Below are 13,906 nucleotides of genomic sequence, written 5' to 3'. Positions count from 1 at the left end.
TATACAAGTACTTTCCCCGCACTATTTATCTTTATTAGCATTACTGTGAAATCTTCATAGGGTCCCCATTCTCTGCTCTTCAGTTACTCGGTCTTCTCTGTTGTCCAGCAGCAGCTACTTCTTTGTATTGAGGTCCTTTTTTACGCTGAGTTGCTCCAGTAAAAAAACACCCAGCTCAATAAACGGGTGACTAATTGTACATATCTTAAAACTGTAACTCACTTTGCCATGTCTGAGCACTATTCTGACGTAACATTTTATAATATTCTAAATAATTATGGAAATTTTCTGTGGATTTCCACGGTTCTTTTTTGGAACAAACAAACATTTTTGTTTCACACAATGTCATGGAAAGTGCACCAACAGCATACTGTAACTTTGTATGAAAAAGTTCAAAGCATTTATAAACATTGTATATTGAAATGTATTAAAATGGAAAAAAAAAATGAAAAGTAAGTACATCCCATATAGCAATTTGCAAAAATAACCAATTCAAAATTTTTAGAGAAACCACCCATTGTCAACAAAACTCAAAGGTCATGTTTTTGATGAATAAATGCATGAGTAAATGCGTAAGTAAGTATGAGGAAACAAACATTTCCAAAATTTAACATCACCAAATAACTAATTTAACAAAATATCAGAACTTTTTGAAGAAACCACTCAACAACAAAGACGACAGTCTTATATGAAAACATTTACAAACGGGCCATAGCTTTGTTTTTGGCTAAAATCATGTTACACTGTAATACAGTGTACAAATATGTAAATGATTACTTTCACAACTCTTCTGTGATTTGGCTTCACCTTGTTGTAAACAAAACAACAATTCTTTAGCAAAAATGAGAAAGACTGTAGCCTGATGACAAAAAGGTCAGAATCAGGTCATATCTTTGCTTTTGACAAATTAATTCAATAAAGCATAAGAAAAAAGATGAATAAACACACCACAAAGTTAAAAATCACCACTGAACCAATTTAACAAAGTAAACCAGAAGACACAAAAAATTATTCATGTTTTTTTTTTTTTTTTGCTAAATGTAAAATGTAAGAAAATCGTCTCAAAACTACAAACCATCATATAATCAATTTCTAAAACCTCGGAAACCACCCAAAAAAAAAAAAAAAAAAAAAAAAAAAAAAAAAAAAAGAGTAGAATGCAAGTAAAAGGTGAAAAAGGGACAATAAGCAGAAGTCGATAATTAAAGTTACATTTATTCATCGGGGCAGCTGGTAATGTAGCAGTTAGATCTGCTTAATCATTTCACCCAGACACTGCGGGTTCGATCCCCACCTCCAGTTGTAGGACCCTTCAGCAAGGTACTTACCCTAAACTACTCCACTAAAATTAAAATTACCCAGCTATAAATGGGTAAATAATTATAAGTAGCTTAACACTTTAAGTTGCTTTGTTGCTTTTGAGAAAAGCATCAGTTAAATTAATAAATGTCCATTTCATTTAGCAGACATTAGGTAGTCTTCTGGACAAAAATTACTTTGAGTTATTTTCAGTATTTTTTTTTAATTGCTTCTGAAAAAATGCCTTTAAACGCTGACATTTCTGTTACTTTGTTCTCATTACTATTCAACTCTCACTTGTATTTCCAGCAATTCCAGATCATTAAGAAATTAATAATTATTTTCTTTTACTGCTCATGTATATCCCACAGATATACTGTACACTTTCAGTAATATTCTGTGGGGCGCAAAGAAGCAGTTGTCTTCATTTCTGGACACAGCGAGTTCTCACAAAAACAAGTGGGATCAGACATGTGTTCGTAACTCACTTTGTTCGCAGCTCAACTAAAGTTGCTTTTTACTGCAACACAACAAATAAAAGTTGAAAAATACCAACCGCTGCCCACTTTTTAACGGGTAGGTTCCTGTAAAAAGGCTCAGAATTAAGATGAAGGAAAACTTGCGCTGTCCGTGGAGGGTCACAGCGGCGTAAGACACCACATTTATCACGTCGCCAAAACCGCACTGGAACTTCATTACATTTACATGTATTCATTAAGCGACGAACATCTCGTAGAAAATACAACGTGTTCATTACATTAGCAGGAAGAGACACTTAGACACAGACGCGTGATTCTGAAGTGCAGTTAGTTTGTTTCTTTCCACCATGTGAACGAAGATTAAAACTGCTGAGAACAAAACTCTCACGTCCACAACAATTCCATTGAGGAATTATCAATGTGCACCGTTTTTCAGCTTCATCCGCACGATCGCCAAGAAGCTAATAACGCAGACGTCCCTCAGTTTATACACAGGTTAGCTTACTGTATACAGAGATCTTACAGACGGCTACAGGAAGCAAAATGTTCATCGTAACATGTTGCTCACTTCAAGCTGTATTCCAAATTAAAACAAATTTAACACGACGGGAAACGGAAGCGCGGTCTCTCCACAAAGCCAAGCTCAACGTTCGACCGTTTCACCGTTTACACGGCACTTTTATTGTCGAATTGATCTCCAACAGTCGGGACTCCAGACACGAGCAGTAAACGGAGCCGCTCTTCTGTGCGTTTTGCTGCCATCTAACGGCCGCCTGCAGAATTGCACCTCGCTGTTTTTGCGCCACACACAGACATTTGAGAAAAAAGGACAAGAGGAAATAGCACGAAAAACAAACCATTTTCGTAACTTCCAAAAATCGTTACCGACAGTCTATATCGTTCCTGTCTCTCTATAGTCGATGGATGTCTCATGTGAAGCAATCACAGTCCTGTCAATAGTGCTTAAGTAAAAGTAGTACAATATGTAACATTCTACAAATAAATACCTTGCCCAAAATATATATGTCTCTCCAATACCTGTAACACCTCGGCCCAACGGCAGAACGCAAAACCGAAAACATGATGGTAGAAATGGACACAAAACTTTGTGAAAAAGGTCACCAGCACAATTCATCTGTGTGTAAACCGTTAAATTTTACGACAGTTCAGTAAGAGGAATAATCACAAAAACATGATGGCGGGACCAAGTACTTGAAAGAAATGATAATAATAAATTGCATTTAGCAAACGCTTTTCTCCAATAATAATCATCAATAAATGTAAGTTACATGGAAGCGATCGTAACTGCCTGGCTATAAACACAGAAATATTTTGGAACGTGAGGCGAGTCCAGCGCTCCTGGAACTTGTCGCTCGTTCTTAGTTTCAATTCGAAAAAGCTTTTAGAGCCGCTCATTTGGGAAACGTGGCTGATTGTCGCCACCTCGTGGCCACAGTAAGAATTAAAAGCCCTTCATTCGCCTCACCTCCGCCAGAGGGCGCTGCTCCCATTTCAAACGTACCCTTTTCCTGTGTTCATCCTCCACTCCGGCTGGTGGCGCTGCTCCTGTTTCTTCTCCTTTAAATTAAGATAAATAAATAAATTTTTTTAGAAAGAAAAAAAAAAAAAAAAAAAAAAATCCAACCTCGTCTCTTCCGGCAGTCGGAGTCCTCCGGAAGTTCGTCGAAAGCGAGGAAGGAGAAGCGAGGGCGAGGAAGAGCGAAACTCAGAGGTACAGTTTCTACATTTCTGACGAGTTTCTCCGCACATATTAAGTTCATCGCGCGTCTTAAACGCCTTTTACGGCGGCGAATGCGGAAGCGCGACGCTGGAAGAGTGAGTCACGTTTATTAGTGTCGAGCGCGCTACGCTAGTGAGGAGGGAGAGAGAGAGAGAGAGCGAGATAGAGCCATGTTGGAAGACGAGACGGCTCTTTGTTACGTAAAACTCGGCGGAAGCGCCGGCTCGTCTCGCGCAAGCAAGGCGCGGGGCGGCGGCGCGCGTGGCCTGCGCGTGCGGAACGTTCGAGGCGCCGCGGCGCGCCTTTTTAACACGAGTGAGGCGAGCGAAGGAAGGAGGAGGCGGTTTGTATTTGTTATCGCGATGATGACGTTGTTCACGCTTCGTTCCTCCGATGGTTAGAATAACAATAAATATTATTATTGTTGTAACAATAGCGGAACGTGCGCCCTGCGCTCCTGCCCTCTCGCTTTCTCTACCTGCTGCTGCTCCGCAGCGAGCTCCGCCCCCTTCCCGCTCTGACTCCTCCCTTTCCGTTTCCGCCTCCCGGGACCCCTGTCAGGAACGTCATGGCTCGCGGGCAGCAGAAGATCCAGTCCCAGCAGAAGAACGCCAAGAAGCAAGCGGAGAAGAAGAAGCAGCAGGGAGCCGACCAGAAGAGCGCAGCCAAGGCCGCTCTGGTCTACACGTGTCCGGTGTGCAGGGTGAGTGAGTGAGTGAGTGAGTGAGTGAGTGAGTGTGTGAGTGTGAGAGAGAGAGAGAGAGTGTGAGTGAGTGCGTGCGTGCGTGTCTGCGTGTGCGGTTCATCACCTGTGTGTGTGGGTATCGCTCCTCTGCAGACCCAGATGCCCGATCCCAAGACTTTCAAGCAGCACTTTGAGAGCAAACACCCCAAGTCCCCCCTCCCACCGGAGCTGGTGGACGTGCAGGCTTGAGGACGGACGGACGGACGGACACACCCACACACACACAGGTGGGTCGCCTCTCCGCGGTGCTGTCGCTGTTACCGGTCACGTTGAGTCCCGTGTTTTACAGACACACACACACGCTGTGTTTCTGTGACCCGCAGGCTTGGCTTCTGTGCAGCGTGTGACCTGAAGATTTGGATGCAACAGACCGACGCTAATCTTTCGTGGGGTGGGGGGTGTTCCTCAGCACAGCCAGGGACAGAAACTTGTGGGGGGTTGGGACCTTTTTTTTTTTTATTATTTTTTTTTTTTTTAAAAAAAAAACTCATTTGTGTTTCACCATCATGGCTTGTTAGCTGCATCCCCCCTCCCCACTGCTGTCCCAACAGCCTCCTGACCCATGGCAGGAGGGGTGTTGCTCACACACACAAAGCCCTGGGAAGCATACATGATGCACCTAAACTACAGATGGCAGTATTTTGTGAATAAAAGTAAGAAATACAGAAAATGTTTCCTTTCCTCATGTACAAATGTCATTTTTTCCTTTTCCCCTCCTTAGGAGGTTAGTAACATACATCTCTCCTTACGTTCCTCTTCACACCCATTATCACAGGTAGTTACCAGTTCAATGTCTGCTTGTGGGGGGGGAGTGTAGGGTACAGGAGACAGTAAACACGGTTAAAAGTTACTGTTCGTGTGGTAAAGAGCAGTTAACCATTAAGTCACCAGTCTTGGACGCAGACCCCTCAGCCGTTCCCTGTGCCCCCCCCGGCCGATGAGACGCTGTGTTTTATGTCTGGGATCAGATGTTTTTTTTTTTTTCTTTTTTTTTTTTTTTTTTTTAAATCATCAGCACCTCCTGCCACCTGTGTGGTTTTGCCCAGATGTTCCTAAACACACCCAGAACATCTCATGTCCCTTCGATTGTGTAGCTGATGAGCTGGAGCATCGAAGGCCAACGGCCACGCTTCATGTTTTTTGCTGATGTTTTATACCCTATGATTAAATGTTGTGTTTGCAAATCACTTGCTTGCTTTTCGGGGGGGGTGGTCCCACCTGCCCTGACCGCGAGGGCTGTATTTTCTGCAGCTCCCGGTTTACCTCACTATAGCGGAAACGGCCCCTCGGGCGTCCCATCCCCTCTGGACATTCACGGGTCCTCCAACAATCCTTCTGGTTCTTCACTGGAGTAATGGGTGGGGTGGGATGGATGACCCCTCTGTACATATCAACTGCAAAAAAAATTCCTCTCAAATTTTTCATGGCTACTAACTTGTAATAGGTAGAAAATAAAGACGAGAAAAGTCCAAGCGGTGGCTGGTCTTGCCTCTCTGTGTGTGTGTGTGTGTGAGAGAGACAACTCACAGAACAGTCTGGAATGTGCTTTCATTGTTCGTAGAAGACATTTCCCATCAATTGTGCCGGGTTCTAACTAGAAACGTGACGCTCCCCCCTGGGAACCCTTTTGACCCAGTTGAAAAGGTGCCCGTGTGTTTACCACAGTAAAAAAGTGGCAACATCAGTACATTTCTGTAGAATTTGTATTCAATACCCTTTCCTCAGAGGAAATAAAGCAACTAAATATTTTATTTCTCAAAGAAACTTCTCATACAAGCATACTTAATATTTGCTTTTTCAACAGTATTAATACAACAGTGAATTATTCAACTGTATTAAATGCAATAGCTTTACCACATTTCAGTGCCATTTCACAGTGGAGCCCCAAGGTTTCCTTCAGCGAAGTGTCCCCACCCCCCCGAGGACACGGCTGACGTTTGTACCGAACCCAACTCCAGGGCGTGCGGTACAGAGAGGATTCTGGGTCCCACTTGCGCACTCTTGACTATAGTAAAAGCTCATTTCTGGAAAGAGGCCATCAGTTTTACTGTCCTTCATGCAAACCTGTAACCGAAACGGCGTCGAACGTTCCAGTGGGCTGGAATTCATAGCCACGGCTTCCGGAAGCTTCCGCTCCCCGGCAGCCAAATGAGCCGTCGTCCGGAGCCGACGCCGAGGATGCGACTTGGGCGCTGGGGGGGTGCGCAGGCCCTCCGTCCCCTCGGCTACAAACAGCCGCAGGTCTTGACCACCATGTTGCGGTGCTTCTTGAGGATCACGTTGTTGTTGTCGTCGTAGAAGAGCACGGAGATGGGGCTCAGCTTGGTGGGGGCACAACATGCCTTGGGCACCTCATCTGGCTTCAGCAGGTGGACCTGGGGGTGGGGGGTCATTCAGCTTTAGGACATCGAGTGTGTTCGGCCACCAAACCTCACTACCTCAGAGTGTGTGAACCTTACAGGGATGATCATCGTTCTTGTGTGAAATATTCCAATGAATGTATAAAATGAGTAAATGACTATGAAATTTACACCCTTAACCCTACTTACCTACTTGGTTGAACCAATGAAACTTGGGCTTCGCTTAGTTCTGCACCTGCACTACCTGCGTGTTTCTGCTACGCACGCGATTTCCTCTGAACGACGCAACGTGGTCATTACACAACCTTTTCGTGGTAAAACGGAGGGACACCGGGAGTAACGACGCACTTCCCGCAGCACACGAAGCAACACCCGACACCGAAGTGAGGACGCACCGTTTCCAGGAGCGCAAACACACTGCTGCTCACGACTGCGGCTTTCCCTCTTTACCATGTGCAACACCCCACTGCGGCGCCGCCCCACAGCCCATCTTCGGTTTCCGGAACGAAACGCCAGGGCAGCAAATTTTACCCCCAGCATTTCAAAGCCCACGTACCGTGGTTGGCACTAGAGTACCATAAAATACCGGTGTTTTACGGTGTTTCGAAGACATTTTAGTGGCGGGTTGGGAGCACAATATCGCTTCTCAAATTTGAAATGTCAAAGAACGAAAAGGCCGCAAAGTCCAACGTCCCTGCAGGAGGGGGGTTCCTTTTGCACACATTCTAAACCCCGTTACCGCTAATGCCGCCATCATCAGCGCCTTCGTCTCCACGGCGGAAGGTTCCAGAAGGGTTCTAGAGCTCCAAGTGCTGTGCTCTTTCAGGGCAGCGTTCCCCACTTCCTGTACGAAATGCTGAGGTTTGTTAAGGTCGCCGCACCGGCACCAACACAAGTCGCCGCGAGTTGCGGTGCCGCTCGGACTCGCCTCCCCCTGCGGTCACGGGAACTGCCCGAAACGTGACTTTGGACGCAGAGGCGTGTGGGGAAAATAGACACTAAGTGAAAGCAGACGTGTTGGACAGGAAAATGCGCCGTCCTGCGGTGCGGTGACCGTCTTTGCGGCCGTAACCCGGGTCTCAGTTGCCGATCGTGGCGTTTTGCTCCCTTCTGGAAATTTCTAGAGGCCGCAGTCGCGCAGAGCGTCTGCAACGCAGGTGCTAGAGCAGAAATGAGCTCCGTCAAGGTTTTTCCCGCCTTTGTACCCTGGAGCCGCACCCTGAACGCCAGCCAGTGGCGAATACTTTGCTTCGGCTCCGTACTCGTGGTTTCCGAGCTACGCTTTTAAAGCACTTTGGACGGAAGCGTCTCCTGAGCTCACGATGTGCGGCGAGCAACAGGGGGCAGCACCGAGTCCTCACCACCAGCTGGATCATGGCGTGGTTTGTGGCATTCATGCAGGAGCCCAGAGGATAGAGACACTCGCCGTCGCAGTAGAAGGCCGAGTATCCCTGAGGAGCCAGAACCCAGTCCTAGAGGGCGAGAGAGAACCAGAGCAGAATCAGGGGCCTGGAGCCAATAACAGCCTGGACTGAACCAAAACGGTACCAAAACCAATGGCTTCGAACAGGTAAAGAACCAAACAAGCGGTGAGGAGTAAGCGGCACTGGAGCTCCTTGTGGAATGTCAGCTCATACCGGGACAGCTGGTACCCTACTGGTTAGAGCTTTTGCTTTTGAACCCAGAGATTGCAGGTTTGAGTCCCACCTAGAGCTGTAGTACGCTTCGGCAAACCCTCGAGTGGGAGTGGGGGCCTCACCTTCCAGCCCAGGTCGCTGAAGCTCACGTACAGCTCGTGCCTCTTACACGCCTGACGTCCGCTGTTCACCTGGTTGTCTGACATGGAGAGACGGAGTCAACTGAGAGGAACGACGAGGGACAGATGGGTAAATAAAGGAAATGAAAAAAGACCCCGGACACCTCCGAGCCGCATCCTCACCGAATATTCCCGGGCGGTTGGGGTGGGGCAGGTCATACTTGGACTTCTTCTTGCGGGGGTGGTGGTTGTTGTTGTTGCCGCCGTTGTGTCTGAGGGCGCGGGGGGGCCGGCAGGGCGCCTGACTCGCCCTGAAGAACGTCACCATGAAGGGCTGCTTGGAGCGAGGCCCCCGCCGTCCCACGAGCCCCACCCACCCAGCCGACAGCGAGCGGTCTGGAGGGCAGAGGGGCAGTTACTCAGGGAGAGCCTGCAGGCTGCAGTACCGCGCTGCTCCAGTGGGGGGCGGCACAGGATGCCAGGTGGAGGCTGCGACTTCCTCCCCCCAGTGCTGTAGGCCACTGGAACACCCCCCCTCCGCCCCCCCCCACATTTACACTGTTTATAGCATTTATTCCCACGCAGCGCTGCGCACGCTGAGGTCACGAGTACAGCTACAGTAAGAGGGACACAAGTAGACAGCGGACAGGCGACTAAGTACTTAAACGGTATTTAGGAGCTATCATTAACCCCCCCGCCGTCTCGCACCCTCCTCCGTCTCCACGTAGAGCCGCAGGCCCAGGTTGCTGTGGGGATGCAGTAGCCAGCGGTTGCTCGCAGACGTGACGTCGAAGACCAGCCAGCCCTCCTGCCCCGCCGGCACCGACTGCAGGTCCAGCAGCACCAGCTCGGGCTCCCTGGGGGCGAGAGGGGAAACGGAGCGCGTTCAGAGCCCGCCGGGCGGATGGGCCGGGAAAGGGGGGGGTGGCTCCGGGGGGCACCTGTGCTTGTTGTCGCGGAAGATCTCGTAGACGGAGATGTGGAGCGTGCGGTTCCCCCGTTGCCCCAGGCTCAGCGTCTTGTAGATGCGGAACTCGGCGGCCGTCACCGTCTCGCCCTGCGGCAGCGGCGTCAGGTCGAAGCGGAACTCCTTCCAGTAGGGGCGCGGCTGCAGCAGGTCCCGCTCGTGCTCCACTGGGGCGGGAAGAGGCACGGTGGGACACGGTGAGGCGTGGGCGGGGCGACCGAAGCAGGATGTGCACGGGCACAGAGCTCGCCGGGGGGTGGGGGTGTCCTTGGCCGTACGGACCGACGAGGGCGGATCAGAGCGCAGCTCTCAGCTCGCGGCGTAATGAGAGAGCGGCGCGGTTCCGACCACAGCAGCTGCTGAACGCGGCACCACTAATTACACAGCGACCGGGATTATTTTTAGTGCGGCAGCCAGCAGTATTTTCATCTCCTCCTCCCTCCGCCTTTTTTTCCACTTTCGGTGGGGCCTGTAATTCTGCACAGCTGTGTTCGTCCCCTCGCTGCAGCCCGGCCACGAGCGTGTGTGTGTGTGTGTGTGTGTGTGTGTGTGTGTGTGTGTGTGTGTGTGTGTGTGTGTGTGTGTGTCCGTGCGTGTTGTGGGCCTGGGAGTCAGGAGGCCATTTTAGTGCAACTGTGTGTAGGTGTTTGAACGCACAAGTGTGTGCGTGTGTGTGTGTGCGCGCACTTACCGCTGCTTTTATGCCATTCCTATGGTTTGTACGTTGTACGTGTGTGTGCACGCACACACGCACATTTGGGAACGCTTAAAACGAACCCAACCTGAACATTACACTGCAAGCGAGTCGATGCTCCCGGTGACACAGTCCCTCCGGCAACCTGCGGCTCGACTCTCCGACCCTGCAGTCACACGGGTTTGTTCAGAAAATCAAGGAACAAATTCTTAATCATTCCGACCAAACAAACACAACCTGATCAGCCCCCCCCCATGTGGGGTGGCAAAGTGTCCACACAGGTGGTGCTGCTGGTTCGGGTCTCTTTGCACCTGGGGCGACCGCAGCGTGCAGGGAAATACAGCCAAAGACTAGGAGGGATGAAAAAGGAGGGGCGACATCAGTCTGTCGCCATGGAGACGAAACTGGGCCAATCAGCATTTTCGTATGCAAATAGCAGTGGAAACCGATCAACTGGGGATGCTAATCGGTACGAGTCATCAATCGCCGAGTACTGATCAACAAGTGGTCACTGTGTACGTGACCTTTGACCTCAAAGATGACCATGAACACAAGATGACATCAGTGCTGCGCTGACATGCCTGTTCTTGTGTTCACAACAAACAAAGCGTTGGTTGAACACACACACACACACACAGTTTACACAGCCTGATTAGGTGTGTGTCTGAGCAGCAAATCCTGATGGTGTGTCATGTGACCTTTGGCTTGAACCCTGTTCTTCGAGGGCTGGTCAGCAGAGCAAGTGTCCATGGGCAGCGGGGGGGGGAGGGGGCACGGTGCAGCTTTACCCTGTAGCCGCATGGACTCGAACCCTAACCCCACATCACATCTTTCCATCTCCCTCCCTACCTCCCCTCACACCCTGCGTGTGTGTGTCACACACAGCAAATACCAGCAGCGTCTTCAGTATTTTGCAGAGGGGGTTGGGGGGTGGAAATCAGATGCCTGAAAAGCTGATCGGCTGCTCAGCTGATCACTAAGACACTCAGGTGTTCAGGGTCCAAGGACTTCAAGTCTTCATTGAAACGCCCCCCCCCACCGGGACCCGGACTCCCGCTGCCCACCCAGGAACTGTGGGAATGACAGCCGACACCCCCCCACTGCCAGGTGTCACGCACTTTTCTTCGCATCGCTATAGGACCCAGAGATCATGTGACGTTTCCGAGTCCCCGAGGGACAGGGTGTCCAGCAGGACGCGGGACAGAAGCGCGTTTCACCATGTTTTACGCAACGGTGCAGGTGAGGTAGCGCACCAGTCGGCGTTTCCTCCCAACTCGGCAGTTACTCAGCAGTTACTCTTAACTTCGCTCCCGCGTTCATCGCGACTTCCATCACGTTTTTGCGCTTCGGCCTCAGCGACCAACAGCTGCTGCTGCTACTACAGGATTCCGGCCCACAGGGGGCGCTACCACGCGGCGCTCCTGGCTTCACCACGAGACTCACTCACCCACGTTCACGAAGCTCATGACCGTGTCGGCCTCGCTCACCACCGAGCCCAGGGGGGGCGTGTGCGTGCTCAGGGTGGGCAGCGCCGCGTAGCTGAGGCGCTCGGGTCCGAACGCGGGTCCGAACGCGGCTCCCGGCGCGTCCTCGCCCTCCGCCTCCCCGGACACGGCGTGGTACAGGTCGAGCATGAAGAGCGGCGCCGAGGACGGGGGGCGCAGCGGCGGGTGGGGGCGGGGCCGGCCCGGCAGGCCCAGGATGGACAGGATCTCGCGCTGCATCTCCTTGCGCTCGCGCACGCTGAGGCGCCGCTGCAGGAAGCTCGAGTGGACGGCGGCGTCGCCCGGCGCGCCCACGCAGCCCAGCAGCACGAGCGGCAACAGCAGCAGCAGCAGCAGCGGGAGGGAGAGCGGCTCGCGGAAGAGCCGCCGCTGCCACCTGCTGCACGTGCGCGAGGGGCTCTCCGGGTCCGCGGGGCGTCTCATGGGCGCGCTGCTCTCTGCACAGCCTCGTGCCGCGGCTCGCGCTCTCTCTGCACGACAAGACTTGCTGTCCCAGCGCGTGAGCGCGCTCAGCTGCCGAGGTCGCCTCCCTGGCACTGGTCTCTCTGCGGTCCGGTCCGGTCCAGTGCGGCGCGGTCCAGTGTGGCGGTCCTGTCTGTCGCAGGCGGAGACACTGACTGACTGAGATAGCGGCAGTAAATTTACTCTGATTTACTGTTTAGTCTCCGCACTCTTTATCTCCTCTGCTCTCCTCCCCGCCCTTCCTCCGCGCACACTAGTAATTTTACCACGGTACGCTGCTCCACTCCGGGCTCAAGGGAAGCCGGGGGGAGAGGGGAGGGGAGGGGAGGGGAGAGGGGCTGTGGGGGGGCTTCGAACGCAGCTCCGTTCGCACAGGTGACAGCTGAGCGGAGCGGCCGGGCTTCGACACAACCACCCTCCGGAGGTTCTCTCCAGGTCCCGAGTGACGTTCAGAGGCGCTCGGCTCGGCGGTCCCACCGGTGGACACGGTCCCCTTCCTCGCGCTGCTCATCGGCCGAAGGAGGACAGAAGCTCCGGCGCGTCCAGACCGAGCGCTGCCGCGAAGTGCGGGGTTGCGCCCAGGCGCGTGCAGGAAGCACACAGTGGGCGTGTCCCCCACAGAGGACGGGGGGGTGTGTCCCCCACGCAGGACAGTCAGTGTCCTCCTAGACTGGAGTCGTCTTCTCTCCGAGCGAACGAGTCCTCGAGTCCCCCCACGCATTCGTTTTTGCCACAATGTAACCAAAAGCCCACGAGAACTGAGCTCGTGCGGCGGTTCGCTGCGCACTTCAATAGTTAGAGGACGTGTTGTTCCATATAATACTGTGTCTATATATATCTATCATTTTTATTGACAGTTGACCCTTGGACAACACGGGTTTGAACTGCGCGGAGCCAGTTTTACGCGGATGTTTTTCAATAAATATATATTAGACATTTTTTTGAAGATTTGCGACAATTCGGAAAAAACTCGCAGACGAGCCGCGTAGCTTGGAAATATCGAAAAAAAACAAGAAAAAAGTTAAGTATGTTATGACTGCGTAAAATATATATAGATACTACTATATTTTATGGGGGTGCGGTGGCGCAGTGGGTTGGACCACAGTCCTGCTCTCTAGTGGGTCTGGGGTTCGAGTCCCGCTTGGGGTGCCTTGCGACGGACTGGCGTCCCGTCCTGGGTGTGTCCCCTCCCCCTCCAGCCTTACGCCCTGTGTTACCGGGTTGGCTCCGGTTCCCCGTGACCCCGTATGGGACAAGCGGTTCTGAAAATGTGTGTGTGTGTGTGTATATTTTATCATTTACTACCATAAAACACAGACAAATCTATTATGAAAAGTTAAAATGTATCAAAACTTAGGCACAACAGCAGAGACGGATCATCGTGGGACATGGAACCGCTGGCAGAGGGAAATGTGAAAAAGATGCAGAATTAATCATAACTGCATAAACGGATACTGTACTGCTCTAAAATAGTCTATTTCATCGTTATTACCATGATAATTACACAGATTTAGTGACGCAATCGACTCGTATCGATTACGACACTCGGACACAGTAAAGGTGTCACTCGTATTGCTGCTGCTTCGTGATTCGTCAATTTCACATTTTCATGGCTCATCTCGTGTTGTCTCGTGAATTACCTGTAACATCTAGTGTTTTCCATCATATAATCACGCAATAGTGGTGCAGGTAGTGACACACAGGACTCTAAATGTATTTTCCTCATATGTTCTTTTCTCTGCCTTCCTTCATTTAAGAGTACAGTATTATATGATACGTATAACACAGTAAATAAGTGTTAATTGGACTCAAGGCTCCGTCCAACAGAAGGCTACTCAACATTTTGGGGTCGCCGCACTCTTCAACGCAACTCTTTCCACTTGTGGGTCGGACAGCAG

The 13,906-nt window shown here is 51.0% G+C and overlaps 2 protein-coding genes across 2 annotated transcripts; one reads left to right on the top strand and one right to left on the bottom strand.

The window, feature by feature from the left end:
- The first annotated feature begins 3,427 nt into the window (after nucleotides 1–3,427).
- Nucleotides 3,428–5,736, top strand: zgc:91910 (Zinc finger protein 706-like). Its single transcript, XM_018759827.2, has 4 exons — nucleotides 3,428–3,510; nucleotides 4,081–4,222; nucleotides 4,358–4,491; nucleotides 4,588–5,736. Exons 2-3 carry the CDS (start codon nucleotides 4,088–4,090, stop codon nucleotides 4,451–4,453), a joined length of 231 nt encoding a protein of 76 aa, XP_018615343.1. The 5' UTR covers nucleotides 3,428–3,510; nucleotides 4,081–4,087; the 3' UTR covers nucleotides 4,454–4,491; nucleotides 4,588–5,736.
- Nucleotides 5,737–6,135: 399 nt separating this feature from the next.
- bmp8a (bone morphogenetic protein 8a) lies at nucleotides 6,136–12,563 on the bottom strand. Its single transcript, XM_029248279.1, has 7 exons — nucleotides 11,489–12,563; nucleotides 9,322–9,514; nucleotides 9,089–9,237; nucleotides 8,564–8,776; nucleotides 8,384–8,460; nucleotides 7,986–8,096; nucleotides 6,136–6,639 (listed from the first exon to the last, which is right to left on the bottom strand). Exons 1-7 carry the CDS (start codon nucleotides 11,967–11,969, stop codon nucleotides 6,490–6,492), a joined length of 1,374 nt encoding a protein of 457 aa, XP_029104112.1. The 5' UTR covers nucleotides 11,970–12,563; the 3' UTR covers nucleotides 6,136–6,489.
- Nucleotides 12,564–13,906: the final 1,343 nt, after the last annotated feature.

This window comes from Scleropages formosus, chromosome 23 (genome assembly GCF_900964775.1).
Source record: "Scleropages formosus chromosome 23, fSclFor1.1, whole genome shotgun sequence".
Lineage (NCBI taxonomy): Eukaryota > Metazoa > Chordata > Actinopteri > Osteoglossiformes > Osteoglossidae > Scleropages > Scleropages formosus.
The sequence above is the reverse complement of the archived record's forward strand: the minus strand, read 5'-3'. Positions and strand labels throughout refer to the sequence as shown.

What these genes read in the sequence shown, in the direction of transcription:
- zgc:91910 (XM_018759827.2), top strand. Translation starts at nt 4,088, where the DNA reads ATGGCTCGCGGGCAGCAGAAGATCCAGTCCCAGCAGAAGAACGCCAAG. An exon ending in ACACGTGTCCGGTGTGCAGG is followed by an intron (nt 4,223 to 4,357) that starts GTGAGTGAGTGA and finishes GCTCCTCTGCAG; the next exon opens with ACCCAGATGCCCGATCCCAA.
- bmp8a (XM_029248279.1), bottom strand. Translation starts at nt 11,969, where the DNA reads ATGAGACGCCCCGCGGACCCGGAGAGCCCCTCGCGCACGTGCAGCAGG. An exon ending in CAACCGCCCGGGAATATTCG is followed by an intron (nt 8,461 to 8,563) that starts GTGAGGATGCGG and finishes TCTCCATGTCAG; the next exon opens with ACAACCAGGTGAACAGCGGA. An exon ending in TCAGCGACCTGGGCTGGAAG is followed by an intron (nt 8,097 to 8,383) that starts GTGAGGCCCCCA and finishes CTCGCCCTCTAG; the next exon opens with GACTGGGTTCTGGCTCCTCA.